Source organism: Equus asinus, chromosome 4, assembly GCF_041296235.1.
Source record: "Equus asinus isolate D_3611 breed Donkey chromosome 4, EquAss-T2T_v2, whole genome shotgun sequence".
NCBI lineage: Eukaryota > Metazoa > Chordata > Mammalia > Perissodactyla > Equidae > Equus > Equus asinus.
Genome location: NC_091793.1, coordinates 12,193,659 through 12,219,284, shown reverse-complemented (window position 1 = coordinate 12,219,284; position 25,626 = coordinate 12,193,659). Strand labels below are relative to the sequence as shown.

The window sequence follows — 25,626 nt, the reverse complement described above, 5'->3', positions numbered from 1 at the left end:
GTTGAAAGCATCTGCATCTCATACTTATCAGGTTTAGTTCACAAGATCTGATATGAAGCTGGGTAGGAAAGAGAGGCATCCTCAGGTTGTGCCTGAAAATAAGTTTATTGAGAAACGAGCACTGTGCAAACAGCTACATATTTGGGTCACTGTTACTCTGCCAGGCAGAAAGGCTGTCCCCCAGTAGCTTCTCCCCGTAGGCAAACGGCAGCATGGCGACCACGGCAGGGAGGGGGCCTACTGCTTGCGCGTGGTCTCACTGAGCAGCTCTTGCCAGTTCTTCTCCATCTCCTCCTTGCAGTTGAGAAAGGCGTCCTCCAGCCGCCGCATGGACTCTGCCAGTGTGGGGTTGGTGCGCATCACCACCATGTCGTAGGCCATCCATGTGGCCTGCACTGCAACAACCAGACAGGCCCTGGTCATGCCACAGGGTAGTGCTGCAGCTCTGGGGCATCCTGAGGAGGGAAGGACACCTCCAACCATGCTCAGCATCCCAGGAACCTGACCCTGCTGAGTCACTCAGTTACTCTAAGGAGAGAAAGCTGATAGGCTATATGTTATAGGGCTCATAAAAACCCTTATTAAAACTGCTCCCTACATAAAGCAGTAATGAAACTTCTCTAATCTCACACAGGTCTTAAATTCTGGATACATCAGCCCATGACACTAAAAGGCTGGAGGCCAGTGTGATATGAAATGTCAGGAAAAATCAGAGCAAACACAGGTCCTTATCTATCCACAGCTCACAGCGAGTGGTTGCAGGGTGACTCCCAAGAAGTTATAACACCTACCCAAGTTCACACGCTCAGGTAGGGTGACCACTCCCAGTCCCGGAAGGCACTGAGCCTCATGTTACCTCATGTCAGTGGCCTGGGATGCCTGCCCACCTCCACCTGGGCACCTTTGTGCTTTCATTAAGGCCAGCCCAGAGGTTCTTCCTGCTGGGAAGGTTTGCTGTGGCCCATGTTGGCTGTCCTTTGGTGCTCACCACTGCACTGACAGACTTTCTTGCTCCTTCCCTTTGAGAGCAACTGGAGGGCCTCTGGGCCTATGGGTGAATGTGTGCTTCTTGCACAAATTCAACAGAAGCATGCAAAAATCCCACCTCTACATCCTCCTCTCTGCAGTACCCACCCCACTGGTGTGGTTCTACCCTCTACAACTAAGAAATACATGGGTTATCTCCCTTCTGCATGACAGCCAACCACAGTAAATACATCTCCTTCAAAATCCTCTTTTCAGGGGCTGGCCCCATGGCCGAGTGGTTCCGGGGCTCCACTTCGGCGGCTCAGGGTTTCGCTGGTTTGGATCCTGGGCGTGAACCTAGAATGGCTCATCAAGCCATGCTGAGGCAGCGTCCCACACAGCAGAACTAGAAGGACCTACAACGAGAATATACAACTGTGTACGGGGTAGGGGTGGGGGGCGCTTTAGAGAGAAGAAGAAAAAAATCCTCTTTTCTGGGCTAAGAAATACTGGATACTTTGGAAAACTATGTCCTCAAGGAAATTAACCAAAGAAGGGATAGGCAGAACGATTAATAATAAATGTACATGTATATCTACACACAACTGAGGTCAGCAGCGTGGCACACTCGAAGTTTTACAGAAAGTAACATCTGTTTGGCTAGGGAAAACCTGTTAGAAAAGGTATGTACAATATCTCAACAAATACAGGAAATATATAGGTAGTACAGGAATTATTGAACTTTTGGAAGCTGGAGAGTCACTTGGAACACCTGTTAAAATGTAGACTGCTGGCACCTCTCACAACTCAAAGAAGATCTTGTCCAGCAGGTTGGGAATGGTGCCCAGGAACCTGCATCTTCTGGATAATTCTGGTGGAGGGAGCCTGCAGACCATCCCTTCAGACCACCTGCCAGCAGGTTCATGGAGCATGGACCTGGGAGTCAGAGCAGAGTTTTCTTCCCAGCTCTCCACTTGCTAGCTGTGTCACCGAGAACAAGTTACTTAAACTTACTAACCTCAGTTTCCTCATCTGTAAAGGACAGACAATGTCCCAATCTCGTGGCTTGCTGTGAAGATTAAATGGATTAAATATGTAAACTGCCTAGCACGTGTTAGGTGCTCGAGAAAGCAGAAACTCTTACTCTAAAATAAATAATTGAGGTGACATACCAAAAACGTATACAGTGAACATTATACTTAATGAAGAAACTGTGGATACATTCCCTTTAAGATTGGGATCAAACAAGGATTCTTCTAATAATGTTACTGGTATTGGAGATGCTGGTAAATGGAACAAAAATTTTTTTAAAAAATAAGAGGTGTAAGGATTAGAAGTTAAGAGATAAAATTATCAGCATTTGTAAATTATAAACATATATATGAAAGAATAAAGGTACAATAGCTAAGTCAATCTTAAAAAATAAAAGCTAAAAGGGGGGAATATGCCCAATTAGATATCAAGACACCCTTTAAGCCCTATTTTAAAAAATAATGTGGTACAGACAAATAGACCAGTGGAAGAAAACAGTAAACTCAGAGATAGACCTAAGTATATATGGAAATTTAGCACATAATGAAAGTAACACCAAAAACCAATGAAAAAAGGATAGTGTACTCCAGATGGATTAAAGATATAAATACAAAAGGTAAAATTACAATTATAGATCAAAATTTAGCAGGATACCTATGACCCAGGGACTTCTTAAAAATTACAAACCATAAGGCAAAAATATTGGTGAATTTATTTTTATCCAAAAAATTTTTTCAACTAAGGACAACATGGACAAAGTTTTCATACAAATGGTACAACAAAATAAATTGACAATATCTAACTGATAATGGGTTAATATCAAGAATATACAGAAAACTACTTCAAATCAATAAGAATAAGATAAGAAATCCAGTAATTAAAAAATCATGGAAAATAACAAATGTTGGCAAGGATGTAGAGAAATTGAAACCCTTGTACATGCTGGTGGAATTGTAAAATGGTGCGCCATTGTGTAAAACAGTTTGACATTCTTCAGAAAGTTAAACATAGAATTACCATATGACCTAGCAATTCCACTCCCAGGTAATATCCCAAACAATTAAGAACAGGTACTCAAACAAATACTCTTACACAAATGTTCATAGCAGCACTATTCACAATAGCCAAAAAGTGAACACAACCCAAATGTCCATCAATGGATAAATGAAGAAATAAAACATGACATATCCATACAATAGATTATTATTCAGCCATATAAAGGAATAAAGTACTAATATATGCTACAATATGGATGAACCTCAAAAATACTCTGCTAAAGGAAAAAAGCCAGAACCGGAATGTCAAATATTGTATGACTCCATTTATATGAAATATCCAGAATAGGTAAATCCATAGAGACTGAAAACAGACTGGTGGTTCTCAGGTGCTGGGGATAGAGAGATATGGGAGTGGCTACGTAATGGGTATGGAGTGTCTTTTTTGGGTGATGAAAATGTTTTGGAACTAGATAGAATTGGTGGCTGCACAACATTGTGAATGTATTAAATGCCACTGAATGTATACTTTAAAATGATTAATTTTATGTGAATTTCACATCTCAATAAAATATGTATTAAATTTAAGATGTGCGCCAGGCACTGCTGGTGGGAGTATAGTCTAATTCAGCCATTCTGTGAAGTAATCTGGAAGTATTCCCTAAAATTATCACATAAGTCCATAAGCATAGATGTACAAAGATGTTCATCGCAGCGTTGTTTTTGGTGATGAAGAGTTGTAGGCAATCTAGGTGTCCATCACGGGGGAGAATGGAGAAGCAAAAAGTAGTGGCTTACCATGGGATACTATAGTGCAGTTGAAAGTAATAGATAAGATGTATACGTGGCTACTCAAATAGGTCTTCATAATATAGTCTTGAGTTTAGAAAGTATACAAGTTGGAGATATAGCACAAGATAGTTTACATAACTTAAAAACACATGCATAAAAAACAAAAGTACATTTTACAAAAACACAAAAAAAAGGGATACACCAAACAAAAGGGGGAATGGAAATAAAAGAGCATGAATAAGTTTTAAAAATAAGTGAGGATTGTTATATGGACCAATGATGGCAACATGCTATGAACTGAGAAGTATGATGTCAACCTCTTTGCCAGAGAACCATAAAGGAAGACTAAAAAATAAAAGCAAATTAGGAAACAACAAATGAGGATCCATTGTGGCAGACAGGGGAATGGAAGAAAACAAAGTCGACTCCATCATCGATCACAAATTGAAAACATACTATACTCTCATCACTGTGCCAGGCAAGTGGGTACCAAGGGAAACAAACATATTCCAATCTATATTTCACTGTTAGCATGGTACTAAACAAGGGAGATGCCAGGAAACTTAAGACAAGCTTTCTCAAAATCCATTAAAAAATCAGGGAACTAAGACATTCATTCTTTTAAAAAATATCTATTGAGCACCTAGTACGGGCCAGCACTTGGCTAGGTTCTGGGGTAAAGTCGTGAGAAAAAAATGTCAAAAATTCTTTCCCTCATGACCCTTATGTAATAAATAACAAGAAGTGAACTTACATAGTATGTTAGAAGGTAATACATACGAAGGAGAAAAATAAAGCACTGAAGGAGGGTTGAGAGTGCCAAGAAAAAAAGATTTCCAATTTCAAGAAGGGTGCTCAGGAAAGACTTCTTTGAGAGGGGGTGACATTCTTTTTTTTTTTTTTTTAAAGATTTTTAAAAATTTTCCTTTTTCTCCCCAAAGCCCCCAAGTACATAGCTGTGTATTTTTAGTTGTGGGTCCTTCTAGTTGTGGCATGTGGGATGCTCCCTCAGCATGGTTTGATGAGCGGTGCCATGTCTGCGCCTAGGATCCGAACCAGTGAAACCCCGGGCTGCGGAAGCAGAGTGTGCGAACTTAACCACTTGGCCACCGGGCCGGCTCCCTAAATTATCTTTTGATGAATACAAGGTTTTAACATTAATGAAGTTTAATTTCTCAGTCTTTTATTGTGTTTAGCATTTTTTGCCTCTTAGGAAATTCTACCCTATCCCCAAAGTCACAAAGATATTCCTCCCTATTTCCTTTCCAAAGTTTTAAACTTATTTTTGATCTTTGAGTTCTCATCATTCCGCAGCTTTTGTGTATGCGGGGGTAGGGATCCCCCACATTTTAAATTTTTATTCTTACGGATAACCAGTTTTTCCAGCTTACTTGTTAAAGTCCCTTCTTTCCTTCACTGATCTACATGTCACCTGTTATGTATAAAAATCCTTGTGTGTATATGTATCTGTTTCTGGGCTCTCTGTTTTACAGATCTTTCTGGACTTATGATGCAGTTATGCCCAATAAACCCATCCTAAGTTGAAAATATCATAAGTTGAAAATACATTTAATACACCTAACCTACTGAACATCATAGCTTAGCCTAGCCTACCCTAAATGTGTTCAGAACACTTACATTAGTCTACAGGTGGATCTAACAGAAAGCTTATTTTGTAATAGTGTTGAATATCTTTATTGAATACTGTAATGAAAGTGAAAAACAGAATGGTTGTAAGGGTACAAAATGGTTGTAAGTGTGTCAGTTGTTTACCCTTGTGATCGCGTGGTTGACTGGGAGCTGCAGCTCACTGCCACTGCCCAGCATCACAAGACAGGATTGTACTGCACATTGATAACCCAGGAAAAGATAAAAATTCAAAATTTGATGTACAGCTTCTACTGAATGTATATTGTCTTTGCACCGTTGCAAAGTCAAAAAATCATAAGTCAAACAATAGCATCAAACCACCAGAAGTCAGGGGATGTCTGTTGCTCAACTTGTCTGTCCCTAAGCCAATATAACACTGTCTTAATTAAATAGTTTTATAAATAAATCTTGATAATGGTAAGGTAAATCCCCTGTCCTTGTCTTCCTCAGAAGTATCTTAGCTACTTTGGGCTTTTAAGTCTCTCACAAATGTTTTAGAATCAACCTGTCAAGTTCCATTAGGATTTTCATTAGAACTACTTTGAAGCCTTGGATGGAATTTGGGGAGAATGAACACATTTATTACATTAAGTCTTTCTATTCATGAATCTGACTATAGCTCCATTTATTTTTGATCTTTAATATATTAGTCAAGTATTGTAATTTTCTGCATATAGGTCTTGCATATTTCTTGTTAAACTTCTTCCAAGCTAATTCATAGATGTGTGCATGTTACTGTTGTAAGTGGTGCCTTTAAAAAAATGTTTTCTAATTCTTTATTGTTAGTATGTAAAAATGCAATTAATTTTTATATCTTGATCTTATATCCAGCCACCATGCTAAGCTTTATTTCCAATAATATGTTTTTTAGATGTTCTACATAAATGTAGTAGCCTGCTTCCAAGTTGGCCCCAGTAGTCCCTGCCTTCTGGTAGTCACAGCCTTGTGTAGTTTTCTCTCACATTGTAGTAGAGTTGATCTGCGTGGCCAGTCGAATATGGCAAAAGTGGAGTGATGGCATGTAACTTATAAGATTAGGTTATAAAGACTGTATCTTCTCTATAAAGATTAGGCTATAAAAGACTGTACCTTATATTTTGGGCTCGCTCTTTATTTTATATGTAGAGATTTATATATATATATATTTCTTGGGTCACTTCCTCTAGGGAAAGTTATGTCATTACCAGTCCTATGGGGAGGCCACATAGAAAGCCTCCTGCCAACAGCTACATGAGCTCCAGCCTTCAGTCAAATATCCAGAGATTGAAGCCACGGCCAATAGATTGACTGTAAATTCATGAAAAGCATATCCAGAACCACTCAGCTAACCCACTCCCAGATTCTTAACCCTCAGAAACTGTGTGATAATAATTATTTTTTTGTTTTAAGCTGTTAAGTTTGGGTTAACTTGCTATGCAGCCATAGATAACTAACACAGATTTTGGTATTGGGAGTATGGTGCTGATGTAACAAAACCCTAAAATGTAGAAGTGACTTTGAAATGGGATAGTGGGTGGAAGCTGGAAAAACTGTAAGGATTTTGAAGAGAGCATTAGTGAAAGTTTAAAGTGTCTTGAACACACTGTTCATAGGATTTTGGACTTTGAGGAAGCTTCCAATAAGGACTCAAAGAGAAGTGAGGAAAATCTTATTGGAAGCTGGAGAGGGAATTCTTGTTACGTAGTGGCAGAAAATTTAGCAACATTGTCATAAGAAGTAATGTGGAAGGTAGAAAATGTACCTAATGAACTATTTATGTGGATTTACCTACATGTCTAACATTTTAATTGTTTTCCATTACCTTGTGCATTTCAGACCTTCCTTCTGGGATCATATTCCTTTTATTTGAAGTGTAACTTTTAGCAGTTCCTTTAGAACAGGTCTCTTTGTGACAAATATTGTTAGTTTTTGTTCATTTGCAAAATGTCTTTATTTTGCCCTCAATATTGAAAGATAATTTTTCTGGATGCATAATTCTGGGTCAATAGTGATTTCATGACATTTAGACATTATTCTACTAGCTCCTGGTTCTCAGAATTGTTGCTAAAAATTCATTCCAATTGTCATTCCTTTGTATGATCTCTTTCTTTCCGGCTTCCTGCAGTTTTTCTCTTTGCCTTTGGTGTTCTGAAGTTTCACTATTATGTGTCCAGATTTGGATATCATTTTATTTTTCTTAAGATGTGTTTTGTTTCTTGGATCTGTGATTCAATTTTTCATCAGTTCTGGAAAATTCACAGATATTATGTTATTAAATATTGTCATTGTTCCATTGTCTCTAAGATCTTTTTTTCTGAGATCCCAATTAGATATATGTTAGACCTTCTTTGTGTGTATTACAAATCTCTGAATCTTTTCATTTTTTTTTAAGATTTTATTTTTCCTTTTTCTCCCCGAAGCCCCCTGATACATAGTTGTGTATTTTCAGTTGTGAGTCCTTCCAGTTGTGGCATGTGGGATGCCGCCTCAGCATGGCTTGATGAGCGGTGCCATGTGCATGCCCAGGATTCGCACTGGCAAAACCCTGGGCCGCCGAAGCAGAGCACATGAACTTAACCACTTGGCCATGGGGCTGGCCCCCTCTTTTCATATTTTTAATTTATCACTTTTTGATTTATTGTTCTCCAATTGATTATCTCTTTAACTGTTATTGATTTCATTTTTATCTCACAATTATATTTTTCCTTTTTAGAATCCCCACTTGTTTTTTCAAATCTGTCTATTCCTGTTTCATTTATGCTCATCTTTGCAATTGCATCCATTACTTCTTTAATCATTTATATATAGCTATTTACATTCTGCATCTGACATCATCTACAGTCCTTGGAGATCTAAATGTGTTGGTTCTTGTTTCTGTGGACTTTCAGTCATGGATCCATTCATCTGCTGATGGACACTTAGGTTGTTTCCATATCTTGGCTATTATGAATAAAGCTCCAATGAACATAGGCGTTCAGATATCGCTGAGATACTGATTTCATTTCCTTCATTTCCTGGATATATACCCAGAAGTGGGATTGCACACCATACGGTAGTTGTATCTTAAATTTTTTGAGGAAACTCCATGCTATTTTCCATAATGTCTGTACCAATTTACATTGAGCTTTGTGATTATATTTTTGACAGTGTATAGAATATTTCCAACTCTGTGTAAAACTGGTACTTCCAACTCAGCATGTCTATAACCGAACACACTTTCCCCCATCTCTTTCCAAACCTGCTCCTCTTTCTGTATTCCCAAACTCTTATCCCCTCACTTTTCCACCTCCCTCTTTCATTCAGTGAACTCATGTTCATATTTGAGTCTTAGCTGAGAAGTCATTTACTCTAGGAGGCCTTCCTTGGCTCCTTATATTAAATTAGGTTCTCCTTTTGGCTATCCCATAGCACCATGTAGATTATTCAGTCGAAATACTCATCAAAATCTATTGTAATTACTTGTTTAGTTATTTTTCCTCCTTACATGACCATCAGCTTCAGGAACAGGGACCCTAAAACAGTACTGCTAAAGGACTGTACATTGGGAAAAGAGACATATTCAGACCTTTTGGGGATTACTGGACACTGGCTCTGAACTGTCACTAATTTCTGGAGACCCAAAACATCACTAACAGTCAGAATAGGGGCTTATGGAGGTCAGGTCATCAATGGAGTTCTAGCTCAGGTCTGCCTCACAGTGGGCCCAGTGGGTCTCTGAACTCACTTTGTGGTAACTTTCCCAGTTCCAGCAATGCATAATCGAAATAGAATGACGTAGCAGCTGGGAGAATCCTCATATTTGTTCCCCAATCCGTGGAGTGAGGGCTATTATGATAGGAAAGGCTGAGTGGAAATCATGAGAACTGCCTCTACCTGTGAAAGTACTAAGTCAAAAGCAACTCTGCATTCCTGGAAGGATTACAGAGATGAGTTCCACCATTAAGGACTTGAAAGATGCAGGGGGTAATTCCCACCAAATTCCCATTCAACTTGCCTATTTGGCCTGTGCAGAAGACAGATCTTGGAGAATGATGGCGGATTATCATAAACTCAGTCAGGTGGTGACTCCAATTGTAGCTGCTGTTCCAGATACGGTTTTGTTGCTTCAACAAATTAACACACCCCCTGGTACCTGGTGTGCAGCTATTGATCTGGGAAATGCTTTTTTCTCTATACCTGTTAATTAGTACAGACCACCAGAAGTAGTTTGTTTTCAGCTGACAATGCTAACAATACATCTTCACTATCCTAATTCAGGTATATCAATTCTCCAGCTCTACTTCATAATTTAGTCAGCAGGGACCTTAATTGCTTTTCCCTTCTTCAGGACATCAAGCTGGTCCATTACATTGACAATATTATGCTGACTGGACCTGGTGAGCAAAAGAAGCCAGATACAGGAGTATACACTGTGTGATTCCATTTCTATGAAACTCCTCTAGGCAAGAATATCAGTTGTTGCCTGCTGCTGGAAAAGGAGGAGTAGGAACTGACTGGGGAGGGGCAGAAGGAAACCTTTTGGAGTGACAGAAATGTCCTGTATTTTGACAGTAGTGTTAGTTATACTGCTGTATATATTTGGCAAAACTCAGTGAACTGTACACTTAAAATGTGTTTCTTTTATTATTTATAAATGATACCTTAATAAAGGTGACTTAAAGAACACTATTTATCAGTACTTATGGGTTGTGGTAAAGGATATATCCAGAGATAAATCCACAGCCCCAAATGTTTGCCTGATTTAAAAAGGAACAAAAGTGTGGCCAGCCTGGTGGCGCAGTGGTTAAGTTCGCACGTCCTGCTTTGGTGGCCCGGGGTTCACCAGTTTGGATCCTGGGTGCGGACATGGCACCGCTTGGCAAGCCATGCTGTGGTAGGTGTCCCACATATAAAGTAGAGGAAGATGGGCACAGATGTTAGCTCAGGGCCAGCCTTCCTCAGCAAAAAGAGGAGGATTGGCAGCAGATGTTAGCTCAGGGCTAATCTTCCTCAAAAAAACACAAAAACAAAACAAAACAAAAGGAACAAAAGTAAATGAACAAAGCATTCAAATAAAAGCTTCATATATAAAATTAAAAGGAAAACAACAAACTGGGAAAAATATTTACTACAATTTTGAACAAAGACTTTATACTTTTAATATATAAAGAGTTGTTACAAATCAATAAGAGATTCTATCACAAAAATCTGCTATTCCCTTCTTGTTCTCAGTGCCAAGACTGACTAGCTCCTTTTTAGTCTTTAGTTCTGCAAAAGCTTTGTAATTCATCTTCCTGCCTCCAATCTTCCCGCTCCAAACCATCCCTCACACTTTTACCAGAGGTATCTTTCTAAAACACAACTGTCTTCCTTGAAATCCCAAATGGCTCCTTATTACCTAGATAAGAAAGGTAAAACTCCGTAGCTTGGCACTGAAGACCCTTCTTCTCATCTTTCGGCCTCTTCTTTCTTTGGCCTGCCACCTTGTGAATCCCATGCGCTAATCTCGCTCCTTGAGTATGTCAGGCCTTCTCTCACGGGCACACGGCCTTGGTTATCTCTTCTGCTGGATTGCCCATCCTCTCTACTCCTGGCACCCCCACCTCATCTGTCCAATCTCTACCCCTTCCCTAATGCTCTGTTTGAAGCCTCACTTGCCTCCCCAAGCAGTCAGACTCTCCTCTGCTCCCTCCCCAGCACTCAGTGTACACCATTATCAGCACTTGCCACAACACAATTGTAATATAAAATTAAAATGTTTTCATTTTAATTTATATATTTAAATTATAATTAGCCTCGATGTCTGTTTCTAGCCCCCACCCCCTTCTACTAATGAAGAAGCATCTCTATTCAACTTTGTATTCCTAGAATAGCACAGAGTAGGTGCTCAGTAAGCACTGTTAAATAAGAGAATATTTAATTAGATTGAAGGAATTATATAACTTACTGTGGAAAATGAATTATAGAACTTTTTTAAAAAGGTACTTAAAAAATATGTAAAAACCTTTCAAGTACATAGGCAAAAAAATTGCAAACATTTCTAAAGTAGAAATTTTCTAAAGTCTGTTGTAATGAATGGAGATTATCTGCAAACTAAGAATGTCCTTAAAAATAGTTTGTTTTCATTTGAGTAGAGTATGCATGCTTTCTAAAATTTGTTTTACATTATAATTTTCTCTGGCAAAACTTAGGCTCACAAATTATAAGAATTATACATATTCTGAATTAGTAAAGAACAAATTGAAGAAATTATAATGGTATTACTACCACTGCTGGTTGACACTTAGTGGAAACATGTGGAATAAAATAAAAGATTAACATTCTTTTCCAAAAATGGAGAAATTTTTTCAATTGTATTGCTGCTTTATTCCACTGAGCTGTACCTCACATTTCAGCACCTTACTAGTCTTGGCACTATTACTCTGAAATCTTTTTATTTAAACAACTCACAGAAAATGTTCCAATTCTGTTCACAGGTATTATATTAGCATCATTTATCATTTGCTGAGTACTTGGGCTTGGGTCCAGCACTGTGTCCAGTTACAAAAGAAGAAATCACTATTTCTGCCTTCAAGAAGTTAACAGAGCAGTTGCAGAAATAAGATGCAAACAAACATAAAATAATCAGAAAACAATTCAAGGCAATATTCAGTGGTAAGTGTCAAATTTTGTGACACAGTAGTTCCATGGTATAGAAGTTGAGAGGTGGTCAGGGAAGGCCTTGTTAAGAAGGCACTTGTTTTGAGCTCAGAACTGTAGGGAAGATCTGAGCTATTGGAAAGAAGGGGGAAGGTCCTCTCCCTGGGAAAATATCCTACCTGATATTTTCTCCATCTCTTCCAATAGCTTTTCCAAGTCTTTATTCAGGTCTGACAGCATTTTTAGCATGTTGTCATAGTTTCTTTCCCCAGGGTCAGAATCAGCCATCTAGACAGTGCACAGAAAGATGAAGTGAAACAGAGCAACATTTCAATTCTGGCTCCACTATTCATAGCTGGGCAGCCAAAGCCAGAAACTTGAGGTCATCTTTAATTCCTCCTTCTCTTTTCTTCCTAACCTGTCACTAAAACTCACCGATTTTATTTGTTCATGGAATAAACATTTAATCATCTATGGGTCAGGAAGGTCCAGTTCTTGTGAGCCACCAGTGAACTGAAACTTGCCCTTGTGGAGTTCATAGCTTGGCCCAGCTCTTTAAAGTCTCTCCTATCAGTCTCTTTGCTCTCTCTCCAAGAGTGCTGCTTTCATTGAGGGCCAGTACTTATAGATTTACTGAGCACCTACTATGTGCCAGACACCTACTACAGCTCTGTGATACTGCAGTTTATTTGTGGATCCAGAAAGAAAAAACCCATCCTCTCATGGAGCTTCCAGTCCAGGGGGATAATAAACAAGTTAACAGATTTGTAAAGATAATTGTAGTTTGTGGTCACTGCTGCAAAGAAAATAAATAGAATAAAACAGCATGGTGTAATAAAAAGGATCTTTCATGGGGAGGGTGCTTTAGTTTATAAAGTCAGAGAAGTCCTCTCTTTTTTTTTAGAGAAGTCCCAGTACATAGTTGCATATTTTAGCTGTAAGTCCTTCTAGTTCTTCTATGTGAGCTGCTGCCACAGCACGGCTACTGACAGACGAGTGGTGTGGTTCTGCACCCAGGAACTGAACATGGGCTGCTCAAGTGGAATGCACCAAACTTTAACCTCTAGGCCATCAGGGCTGGCTCAGAGAAGTCATTTCTAATGAAGTGACATTTCAACTGCCACTTGAATGACAAAAAGGAGTTGGCATGTGAAGACCTGGGGGAAGAATTCTACACAGAGGGAATAGCTCAAGAAAAGGTGGGAGTGGCCCTGGTGTGTTTTAAGGAATGGAAAGAAAGTGTAGAATGAGGTTGAGGAGAAGAGTGGTATGAGATGAGATCAGCTAAGCAGGCAAGAAGTTTGGTTTTATTTTGAGTGTGAAGGAAAGCCACTGGAGGTTGACAGCAGGGGATTATGTGGTTATATTTTAAAATAATGACTTCAGCTGCTTGGAAAGTAGGCTGTTGCAGAAGACTGAGAAGAGGCAAGAATGGGAAGACCAGTGAGTCAGGAGAGCACTAGAGTGGTCTAGAGATGACAGTGGCTTGGACTAGGTGGTAATGATATAAATAGTGAGAAGTGGAAGGCTTTGAGCTATATTTTGGAAGATGAGCCAACAGAATTTGGTAGAGGATTTGATGTGTCTAAGTTTGCAGGGCCAAGTAATAGGAAGAGAAATCAAAATGACTCCTAATTTTGGTGAGAACAACTTGATGGATGGTGGTGTAATTAACTGAAATGGGGAATACTAGGAGAGAAGCAGATTAGAAGGGAAAACAAGTGCTCTATTTTTAACATGTTAATATGAGATGCCTATTAGGCCTTCAAGTGGAGACTCAAATAGGCAGTTGAATATATGGGCCTGGAGTTCAGGAGAAAAGTTGGACCTGAAATATAAAGTTTGGAACTAATGGTACAGGCTCTCTCCACCTTTTACTTGGACAACCGTCATGGACTCCTAACTCGTCTTCCTGCTTGTAGCTTCATTTTGTCCAATCCATTTTACAGTTCACCTCCAGAATAACCTTTCCTAACATGCAAATCTGACCATGTCACTCTGTTTGAAATCCTTCAATAGCTCCCTATTTCTTTCAGGATAAAATAAATCTCTTTACTATAGATATAAGATTCTTTGTAATATAGCTCCTGACTGCTCCCATTTTCCTCCAATTCTGAGTTGTGGCCAAACAACTGAAGAAAGCCTTGAGAGATTCAGAATTTAATGAGATATTATTTAAAATCTATAAGAGTTCTATATTTCCAAGAGATGTGATGAAAAAAGATCCATGAAAATAACAAAAAACTCTGTAAAGTTAAAAAATCTCTACAGTTTTCTTACAAAGGAGCTAAAGAAATGCAAAATGGAATAAAATTATTATATCATGTGGTAGTTACAAAAATCTGTGTGAAGGTAAAGAGGTAGGTAATGACACAATTCATACCTAAGTTGTGTGGGCTACTTGCTCAATCCATTAAGTTATAAAGTTCCAGTTTTATTTTTTTACCCATACATTCAACACATATTTATTGAGCACTATTTTAGATACTGAAGACACAGCAGTGAACAAAACAGATTAAAATCCTTGGTTTCATGGAATTTATATTCTAGTGGGGAGAGAAGACAATAAACAATATTAATAAGTGAAATAAACATAAGGAAGGGATAAGTACTAAGGAAAAAACTCAACCAGAGATGTAGGGTGGGAGTGTGTGTAGGGCGGGGCTGCAATTTAAATAAGTGTGCAGGGAAGGCCTCGCTGAAGTGATTTTGATTAAAAATCTGAAGTAAAGGAACGAGCCATATAGATATATGGGGAAAGTGCAGCCAGGCAGAGAAAACAGTAAGAACAAAGGCCCTGTGTAAGGAGCCTGCTGGATGAGCCGGAGGAAGAGCAACAAGGGCAGTGAAGTTGATATAGAGAGAGTGAAGAGGAAAGTAGTAGAAGATGAGGTCAAAACAAAGGGGGTGGAATTATCGTGGACCTTGTAGGCCACTGAAATGACTTTGGCTTTTTCTTTGAATGAGATGGGAGCCTGGAGGGTGATGATCTGATTTACATGTTAATAAACCACTAGGTTGAGAATAGCTTGTGCGGACATGGGTGAAGGCAGGGAGACTACTTAGGAGGCCACTGGAATAATGCAGGTGAGAGATAATAACAGCTTGGATCAGCATAGGAGTGATGAAAGTGTACGAAGGAGGATGATTCAGGGTATATTTTGAGGACAGGGCTGACAAGATTTGCCAATGAGTCAAGGTGGAGTCAGGGACGATGATAAGGTTTTTGACTGGGTGACCAGAAATGGAGGTACCATTAACCGAGAAGGGGCAAGACTAGAAGAAGCTCGTTTAGGTGGGGAAGAAAGAATTCAGTTTTGAACACATTAAATTTAAGATACCCATTTGGCAGCCAAGTGGGGATGTTGAGTAGGCAGCTGGATAAACGAATTCAGGGGAGAAGGTAGGCTAGAGATGGAAATTTGGGAGTCATCAGCATACAGGTGATACTTAAAGACATGAGAATGGGTGAGATCAAAGGACAGAATGCAAATGGAGAAGAGGCCAAACATCAAGATCAGGGAGATTCCAAGGAAACAGCCAAAGAGACTGAGAAAGAGGGGCCAGAGAGGTAGAAGGAAAATCAGGAGAGTCATGTTCTGGAAGTCAAGTCCAGACTCCCAGAGAGTCATTGGATCCCAGCCAATGTCCTCTGATCATTATGAAATCTCAGCAAGCTGAGAAGACAACTTTAAAAAGTACAAGAGAAGGGAACTCCAAAAATTGTGTGGGATAATATGAGTACTTCCTTAATGGGTGAGTAACTTATCATGCTGGGAAGGTAGAGAATTAAGATAGGAAATGTTTAAGAGCATAAAAAACTGGAATTACTGGGAATATTTGGTATTTTGTGCTTTTGTATGTTTAAGAGAATTTGGTCTATTAGAGTAACAGGTCAGCTTTGTCATTCTGGTTTAAAATGTTAAATTGATTATGGGTTGTAATTGTAAATCAAAATCTTAGTAAGTTCATAAAGAGTTTTAGGACATGTAAGAGAAGGTGAGGTTCATCATATTTATAAGTCTGACTTAGGATATTTATAAGAATTATTTAAGAAAGTGGGAAGGTTTGTTATTAAGACAATTGAGGTACCAAAGAAATGGAATATAGTAATTTATAATTAAATGAGTTTAAGTTTGTAAATAGATCAAAAACATTAAGTTACTATTAAAATTTGTTAGACCTAGAATAAGATTAAGAGTTTAGAATAAGATAATCTTACTTAGAAAAAAAATCTAATAAATAATCTTATTTAGAATAAGATTTATAAACTAAACAAATGCTCAAGGAAGACTGGATTTTTAAATTGTAACTTTAATAAAATATTAATTTTTAAGACCAAAGTAAACATTCAAATAGTCTTTTCTCTGCCTAAATAATGCCTTTAAAAGCATCAAAGCTCATGTTTATCAAAAGCTACCCATGTCCTCACATATACCCTAAGCTTCAGTCATATTAAATATTTAATTTGGTAAATTTGGGTATCTACTATATGCCAAGCAGTACTACAGAAACTGAGGATTAAAAAATAACTAAGTACACAGTCCCTGCCATCAAGGAAATCAGTCTGGTAAAAAGAAACTTGTTGTAAAGCAAGATTCTTTGAAAAGCAATAGCCATTCATCCAAAAGTCCTTGCTCAGTCAAACCAAAGCCTTCTGACATAAAATGGCCCGTATAGCCACATCACTGAGAACTCTGAAAACATCATCTTCTCTCTTGCCTCCATGCCTTTACATACATCATTATTATACTGCCTGAAATGCCCTTCCCTGCTCTCTCTTGTTTTTTAAGACTCAGCTCAAGGGTCACTTCTTCCAGAAGTCTTTCCTTACATTTCCCACCAGCCAGCTCTGAAGGTTGGTCTGCACCTCTTTTTACATTCCCACAGCTTCTATATCTACTTCCAGCCAGACACTGTTCTAAGCATTTTAATCTTTATAAAAACCCATAAGGTAAGTCCTATTATGATTCCAATTTACAGATGAGAAAAACAAGGCTCAGAGAAGTTACCTAAGTTGCTTAAGATTGGACAGCAAATGCACACAGATCTGAGAAATGCACCCCAGCAGTCTGCCTCCAGTCTGTGCTCTCACATACTACGCTACTGGTATTCAATAAATTCTTGATAAATATACGATGAACAGAACTGACAAAATGTAGTAAGCAACTGGAGAAAGGTTCTAGGTACCCTGAAAGCCTGGGATAGAATCCAGGCTCTGCCATTTACTGGCTGTGAGACCCTGGAAAGTTAGCCAATCTCTTTAAGTCTCTGTTTGTTCTTCTGTAAAAGGGAAATGATAGCTCCTTTGCAGGTTATTATGAAGATGTACATAGCTACGCACACAGTAGGCACCTAAGTTTACCAAATTAAATAGTTGGCATGACTGTCTGTGAAACACTAGGTATAGACAGAGTAGTTGCTCAGAAAATATTTTACGATAATTAGATGAGAAAGAGATAGGAATCCAAAAGATATATAAGCTAACATTTATTTCATGCTTAATATGTGCCAGTAACTGTGTTAATTCTCAACAAGCATTGACTGAATTCATCCTCACAACAATGCTATGAAGTAAGTGCTAATACTCTCTGCATTGTACAGATGAGGAAACAGGATTACAGAAGAATCTAACCAAAGTCACACAGCTAAACAGTAGCAAAGCTAGATTCAAACCCAGTCCTCTCTGATTCTAGAAATGGAGCTCTTCAGCACTACATTTTCTCACAATTGCCTCAAACAATACAGTGGGTGGTTTTGAGCCTGAGTGTCAGGATGGATGGAGCAAAGGAGGAGAAAGAATGGGGGTGGAGGGATGAGATAGGGAGGCTAATGAGCTCAATTTGGGGCAGCTTGAGTGTGTGGTGCTTATGGGGTATCCAGGCAGAGCTATTCAACATTCTGTTGAAATACAGGAGTATAGCCCTAGATAGAGGCTAAGCTGAAAATAAAGAGTTGATGGTGGTTTAAACTATGGGAAGAGATGAAATTATTCACAGTGAATGTATAAAAGGAAAAGAGAAAATGGGACCAGGAAGAAGCTCTTAAAAACAACAGCACTTAAGAGGAGAAGAAAACAAGCCCATAAAAAGCACTGATAGGCAGTCAGAAATATAGGGAAATGCGGAGTGTGTACTTGAAGCCAATGGAAGAGGGGAGGGACTGACCAACTAATTCACTTAGTTTACAAATATTTATTGAATGTCAGGCACTATTTTAGGTGCTGGGAGTATATCAGCAACAAAACACACAATAAGCCCTGCCCTTGTGGAGTTTACATTCTAGTCAAGGAAGACAGGCAATAAACACATAAATAAATAAAATGTCAGGTGGTAATAACTGCTATAGAGAAAATAAAGCAGGGTAAGGGAGGCCATAAAGCAATGGAGTGGGAGAAGCCACTCCATATCTGGTGAACTGCAGAAATACCCTCTGAGAAGGTGAAACTTGAAACAGACTCAAAAAAAGTGAGCATGCGACCCCTGTGGTTATCTTGGGGAAGAGTTCTGTGCAGAGGGATCAGAAGAAACAAAGGCCTTGAGGGTAAGTGTGCTTGGGTGTGGTTGAGGAAGAGTAGGAAGGCTAGCAATGCTGGAATGGAGTGAAAGAGGGTAGGATGTCAGAAGATGAGGCAGAGAAGTTGGGGAGGATACTGCAGTTTACACAGGGCTTTGGCTTTTATTCTGAGTGAGATGAGGAGATACTAGAGGAATTTGACAGAGGTGACATGACTTGAATTATAATTTAAAAGGATCACTCTGGCTGCAATGTCGAGAATAGACAGGGGTGGAGAGGGTCGAGGAGAGAAGAGGCCGCTGCAAAACTCCAGGTAGCGGATGATGGGGCTTGGACCAGAGTGTTAGTGGTGAAAGAGTGAGAAGAGACTGAACTCCAGGTATGTTGTGAAAATGGAGCCAACAGTATTTGCTGACATCCAAGTGGAAATATGAATCTGGAGCATGATGAAAAGTCTGGCTGAACATCCATATTTGGGAGCCATTGAAGTTTGGATGACATTTAAAGTCATGGGAGTAGTTGAAATCACCTAGGAAGTGAGGATAGATGGAAGAGAGGTCTGAGCTCTCCAACGTTTAGAGTTCGGGAAGATGAAGAGGAAAAGACAACTGAAAGCAGCAGTCAGTGAGGTAGAAGGAGAACCAGGAGAGTTCAGTGTCTTGGAAATCAAGTGAAGAAGGCAAGCAAAGAGTGATCAATTGTGTCTCATATCAAAGACCATAAGGAATAAAAAGCGACCATTGGATTTGACAATCTAGAGGTCACTGGTGACCTTGACAGGAGCTGTTTTCAATGGAGTGGCAGGGACAAAGCCTGACTGAAATGTGTTTAAAGAGAAGGGAGGAGGAGAAGTAGAAACCTGTGTGTTTTGGTGCAAGGGGAAGCAGTAGGGGGGGCCAGTAGCTGGAACCTTATGTAGAGTCACGGGTGTCTTTTAAGTTGGGAGATGTTACACCACTGTCAAATCTTACAAAAGGGCCCAGTGAATTCAGGACATTTGATTTGGGTGTCACTGGTCATCTCAGTGAGACCTGTTTCGGGGAGCAGTAAAAGTAGCAACAAGATTTCAATGAATAAAGACAATGGATCATTAGACAAAATAGAACACGTAGATTTAGATGAGGAGGGTAGGAAAAACAGGAGACAATGAGAAGGTGATAGAGAGTGAAGGCTTTTTGTTTTTTGAATTTACAAAGGCAGAGACTTGCCCGACTTTAGGCTGTGTGGAAAGGGGTAGTTGAACAGAAAAGGCTGAAGAATCAGGAGGAAAAAAAAGGTCACTTTACCCTAAGAAGGGAAGGGAAGGTGAGGGGAGGAGGAAGGGGAAGGGGAAGGTAGGTCAGGCTCCAGGTGGTCCAAATTCAGGCCTTAGGTCTCTAGCTTGCCCACGAATGGCAATGAAAAGTTTTTCTCCTAAGAATAGACATTCTTGGTTTGAAGAGAATGATAAAGGCTTGGCAAGCTGCGTGCCCCCCTAGAGGGGCTCAGACATGCAGCAGAGAAGCAGTGCAGCGTGGCTGAGCGTGTATCTTCAAGACCCTAGGGTGATGCAGTGTAACTGGCCTGGGAGTTTGAAATGTGCATGTGGTGGACCAACAAGGTGAGAGCACAAGTAAGAAAGGTTTAAGCGGTGTGTAAGACGACGGGTGGGGACAAAGCAGAGGTGCAGAGGGACATGTAGTTGAGAGGCAGGGAGGCGGGGGGGCAGAGCATGAGATGGCTGGCGGGGTGTCGGCTGTGGCCAGGCTGGTCTCAGAGGAGGGATGTGTCTGGAAAGCAGATCCAGGGAGAGGGTAGAGCTGAGGCGAGGAAGACCTGGGATTAGAGCACAATCGTTCCCTCCTGATAAGCTTGCCTAGGATGACGGCAGAACTAGGACCGGGAGAAGGCCTGGGCCAGCGCCCACACCCAGGGGAATGGGGGTGAGGACAGACCAAGGGGGTTGCGAGGGCAGAGGGGGTGTGAGGTGGGAGGGACTTGGTTGGGGGTCACTCTGGGTGTGAAGGGCTTGAGGGACCGGGGGTCATGGGGACTGAGGAATCAGGAGGCGTACAGAATGCAGGGCCTGGGGTCCGCTTGTGATCTGAGGGGCTTGCCTGGTGTGAAGAGATTAACAGTCTGGGATCTCTCTTGGAAAGAGAAAGGTGAGTGGATGAGGGGCCCGCGGATCAGAGATCCTTTGGGAGGGGTGTGTGTGAGTGTGTGATGTGTGGGGTTGGAGGGCTGTGAGGCTCGGGGACACTTCCGCTGTGCGGATGTGAAGGAATTCGAGGGGCGTAGAGTGTGGAGTCCAGGGGTCTCAGGTGTAGGAGGTGACCGGTGAGAGGCTCAGGGTGTGTGGGACAGGGGGTCCAGGGAGTGTAGAGTCCAGGATGTGCAGGAGGGGTCTGGATGAGGTGTGGGGTGAGGGGTCAGGGTGTGTGAGGTGAGGAGAATGGGGTGTGGGGTGCGCGGGGTGAGGAGAGGGGGAGGGGGTGAGGACTGGCGGATGTGGGGTGAGGGGACCGGGGCGAGGGGTGGGGTTGTGCGGGGTGAGGGGACCGTGGTGAGGGGTGGGGTGTGCGGGGTGAGGGGACCGGGGTGAGGGGTGGGGTGTGCGGGGTGACGGGACCGGGGTGAGGGGACCGGGGTGAGGGGTGGGGTGTGCGGGGTGAGGGGTCCGGGGTGAGGTGGGGGGTGTGCGGGGTGACGGGACCGGGGTGAGGGGTGGGGTGTGCGGGGTGAGGGGACCGGGGTGAGGGGTGGGGTGTGCGGGGTGACGGGACCGGGGTGAGGGGTGGGGTGTGCGGGGTGAGGGGACCGGGGTGAGGGGTGGGGTGTGCGGGGTGACGGGACCGGGGTGAGGGGTGGGGTGTGCGGGGTGAGGGGGCCGGGGTGAGGGGTGGGGTGTGCGGGGTGAGGGGACCGGGGCGAGGGGTGGGGTGTGCGGGGTGAGGGGACCGGGGCGAGGGGTGGGGTGTGCGGGGTGAGGGGACCGGGGTGAGGGGTGGGGTGTGCGGGGTGAGGGGACCGGGGTGAGGGGTGGGGTGTGCGGGGTGACGGGACCGGGGTGAGGGGTGGGGTGTGCGGGGTGAGGGGACCGGGGTGAGGGGTGGGGTGTGCGGGGTGACGGGACCGGGGTGAGGGGTGGGGTGTGCGGGGTGACGGGACCGGGGTGAGGGGTGGGGTGTGCGGGGTGACGGGACCGGGGTGAGGGCTGGGGTGTGCGGGGTGAGGGGACCAGGGTGACCGGTCGGAGTGAGGGGTGAGGAAGCGGAGTGAAGGGTCTAGCGTGAGGCGGTGGGTGCAGCCCGGGGACGCTGTCTCCCCGGGCAGGGGCGCAGGGAGCTCACCTCCTACTCCGCCTGCACCGTGTCCTGCTCCGGGGCCGCCCCCCGCCCCCCCGCCGGGTGGCGTGAGGAGGCGGCTGGTCAGATGGACGCCCCGCCCCTTTCCGTTACCAGACCCGCCCCCGGAGCTGGCCTCTCGCCCTCATTGGCTAGGCTTGTGGAGCGGAAGGGGCGGGCTGAAAGCACGTGACCGCACCTGCCCCCTGCTGGTCCGCACGTGGGCCTGTGGTCTCTGATAGGCCAAGGGCCTGGGTTGAGGAGGGGCCTAAGTTGTGGGAGAATAGGGCTGAGATGAGAGGGCACCTCCAGTTGTGACAGTTTTGTTCCTCTCCTTGGCTCCATGGGCGTAAGGCCATACACAGAGGGCCCTGTCTGTCTGTTTGACCCTTGTGTCCCCAGTGTGCAGGACAACACTTGTTAATGGTTAATAGCAGGTGCTATTAACCATTTGTTGAATGAGTAGCCAAGTGCCCCAATATTTGCAGCCTTCACAACCACCATGCGCTGCTGACATGATTACATCTGTCTTACAGGGGAGGAAGCAGAGTTTCAGGAAGATGAGGTAAGGGCCCAAGTGCTGAGCTGGGAAGTGTGAACGCTGGTCCAGGCCAGGTCTGCCAGGTGCTGCTGGCCTCCAGCAGTGGAAGCACAAATTACCAAGCAAGGACAGGTGAGGGAGGCGCTCAACTCTAGAGGGGCTGCACATAAAGCTCTGGTCCTCTCACCTCAACAGGCCAGTCCAAGGGGCTCAGTCTTCATTTAGAGGGTGAGGGGCACCTTAGAAGGGTGATAAGCAGAGGAATGACATGGTGAAGAGGTATCTCTGGCTGCTGGATGGAGGACAGCAATGGAGCAGACTATTGCTGTTGTTTGGGTGTGTGATGATGGAGGTGTGGACAGGGAGGTGGTGGTCATGGAGGAGGGAAGTACACAGAGTCAAGCCATTTAGAAGAGTTGACAGGGCTTGGTAATGTGGGAAGTGAGGGAGAAAGAGGGAATGGGTTAGTGGCTGGAGGATGATACTACTGGTTGAGATGGGGAAAGTGGGAGCAAAACCAATTTGGAAGGTTGTTAAGTTCAGACCTTGAACACCTTTTGTTTGAGATTCCTGACAAACCTAGGACCCACTGAATTTTCTCTCAGGGATTTTGATCTTTAGCAGACTGATTGCACACCAGGAGAAACAGCTAGAGATCAGCCAGATAGTTCTGGGCACAGAGTGAGTAGCTGCTTATCTACTGAGGAGTCTGCTGCCTGGACCACACCCCTTCCCCAAGCTTCCGGGTTCCTGCCCCTTCCCAACCTGGTTCTCTGGCTGTCCCTTGCCACCTGTGAGTCACCCTGCACACTTCCAATAATTTCTTCTAGACTTCCGAGAACTGATTTCAGTTATAGTGCCCAAAAAAACATGACTCAGGAATAACTCTGATGGGTAATGAAGGCAGCTTCAGGGAAGAGTAGGAATTTGAGAGGCTAAGAAAGGGCCCAGCATTCCAGGCAGAAGGTTCAGTGAAGGCAAAGGCAAGGGTACGGATGAGCCTGCCTCCTTTAGGGAAAAGAGAGTGTGGTTGGGGCTCAGGGTTCTTGGTGAGGGGCAGAGGAGACTCAGAGGAGATGAGCTGGGGTGGTATGTGAGGGGACTCTGCCCAGCAGATGGAGGTGGGATATCTGAAACACCCTGCAGAGCCCAGGGCAGGAAGGATGGGCTCTCAGGGAGCCAGGGAATGTCAGTCTGGTCTGCCCATGCCCTTGTGCATCCCAAACCAGCTAATTGTTCACCAAATGCTTCCTTTATATATTGGGCATACAGCCAGACTACATTTCCCAGTCCAGTTGCAGTATGAGTCCTGGCCAGTGGGATGTGGATGCAAGTGCTGTGTATCACTACCAGGTCAGGTCCATAAAAGCCTCCCACGAGTGACCCTATGTCTCTCTCTTCCCCCATGTACCTGATGGATGTTGATGCCTAAGGCAACTTCTGAGCTATCTGAGGAAGACAGGGCCCCTGTCAGTCTAAGTCTTTGAATAATGTTATGGAGCAGAGTCTCTGTCTCAGCCAACTGAGCAAGAATTCTATTGGGTTAAGCCATTCAGATTTCAGGACTTATCTGTTATGGCTGCTAGCCTTAACTAGTGCAGATCTGCAAACCCATAGGGCACAAGGAGCTTATCTGGGTCCAGTGGTTGTCACCAGAGGGTTATATCCTGGTTCAGCACTCTGGTTTCTCCTCTTATTTTAACCAAGAATAATCAGATAAAAGAACTTTGACTGAATTTCAACATTAATTAAAAGCCAGCTTGTCGGAAACTCTGCCCACTGCTCTCCCATGGCTGGGCGAGCTGATGTGCCCAAAAGCCTACCAAAACCCAGACACTTTCCCAGGGTAGGTTACCTTGGGAAGGCACCCCAAGAGGCAGAGGTCTATGAAGACTCTTTTGGAAGCCCAAGAAAACTCTGATGTAACATTTTGTGAGCATAGACATACTTTTATAAGCTTCTCATGGAGACCCAAAAGAGGTTAGGAACCTCTGCCCTGGGAATCTTCTCATGTGCTCTCAGGGTTTTACCTACCTTCAAAGCTGTTATCAGGAGCCTAGGTCTCCTTGACTTTCAATTTATACTTTCAAAAGTCTATGAGACATTTTCATGAATATGTCTTATAGGCACATCAAACTCAACATTTTAAAAATCTTTTTTTTCTTTTGCTGAGGAAGATTACCCCTGAGCTAACATCTGTGCCAGTCTTCCTCCACTTTATATGCGGGTTGCCGCCACAGCATGGCTGACGAATCGTGTAGGTCTGCACCTGGGATCCAAAACAGGCAAACCTGGGATGCCAAAGTGGAACATGCCGAACTTTAACCACTACACCACGTGGCTGGCCCCTAAAAATCTCATTTAATCACCCAATCACCCAAAAGAGAAGATGTGAGTTATCTTTGATGCCTCACTGTCACGTTTGTCAGTCCTACCTCTGATGTTCTTAGCTTCCTGATTTTCCTTTCCTTAGTTTAAGTCCCATCATTTCTCCCAACTCTGCCACCATCATGAGCTGTACCCTCTGATAGGTCTCTTTACTTCTGTCCTTACTATGCCCAGAGTGATCCCATTAAAATTTAGGACAGATTATGTCACCCTCTGCTTAAACTCCAATGGCTTCCCCCATCATTCAGAGAAGCCAGAGTCTGGCCCGTGCCACCCACCCCACTCCACCTGTCCCCTCCTGCTCTTCCCTCCCTGACTCCATGCCAGCCACAGTACCGTTCCTCCATCGCGGCGGGCACCTCCCACCTTGAAGCTTTGGCTCTAGCTTTCCCTTCAGCCAGGAAGATTCTGCCCTTCAGATACCTACGTGGCTTCTGCCCTCATCTCCTTCAGGTCTGAGTCAAAGGGCCCTCACAGGAAGGCCTGCCTTTGCCACCCTGTCTGAAATTGCCACCCACCTCCATTGCTCCCTCCCTGTACTGACTTCTCCTTCGTGCTTATTACCATCTGACTTACTATGTACTTTACTCATTCTTCTTGGTTATTGCCTGTCTCCCTCACTAGACTCTGAGCCCTTCAGGGAGATTGTTTTTGCCAGTTTTGTTCACTGCTATATCCCAGTGCCCAGCATACTGCAGCACTCAATAAGTACTTGCTAAATGGATTATTCCAAAAGCCTCCTGGTTTCTCTGCCAGCCGTTCTATCCCCTGATCCATGCTTGCCTCACCCAGCAGTGGATTCTACGTGGGCATGTGGTGCCTT

General features: G+C 43.0%; 1 protein-coding gene across 1 annotated transcript; it reads right to left on the bottom strand.

Moving 5' to 3' along the window:
- Positions 1–82: 82 nt before the first annotated feature.
- Positions 83–21,995, bottom strand: SYCE3 (synaptonemal complex central element protein 3). The gene is made up of 3 exons (XM_044777091.2): positions 21,881–21,995; positions 12,212–12,320; positions 83–395 (listed from the first exon to the last, which is right to left on the bottom strand). Exons 2-3 carry the CDS (start codon positions 12,318–12,320, stop codon positions 238–240), a joined length of 267 nt encoding a protein of 88 aa, XP_044633026.1. The 5' UTR covers positions 21,881–21,995; the 3' UTR covers positions 83–237.
- Between the last annotated feature and the right edge of the window lie 3,631 nt (positions 21,996–25,626).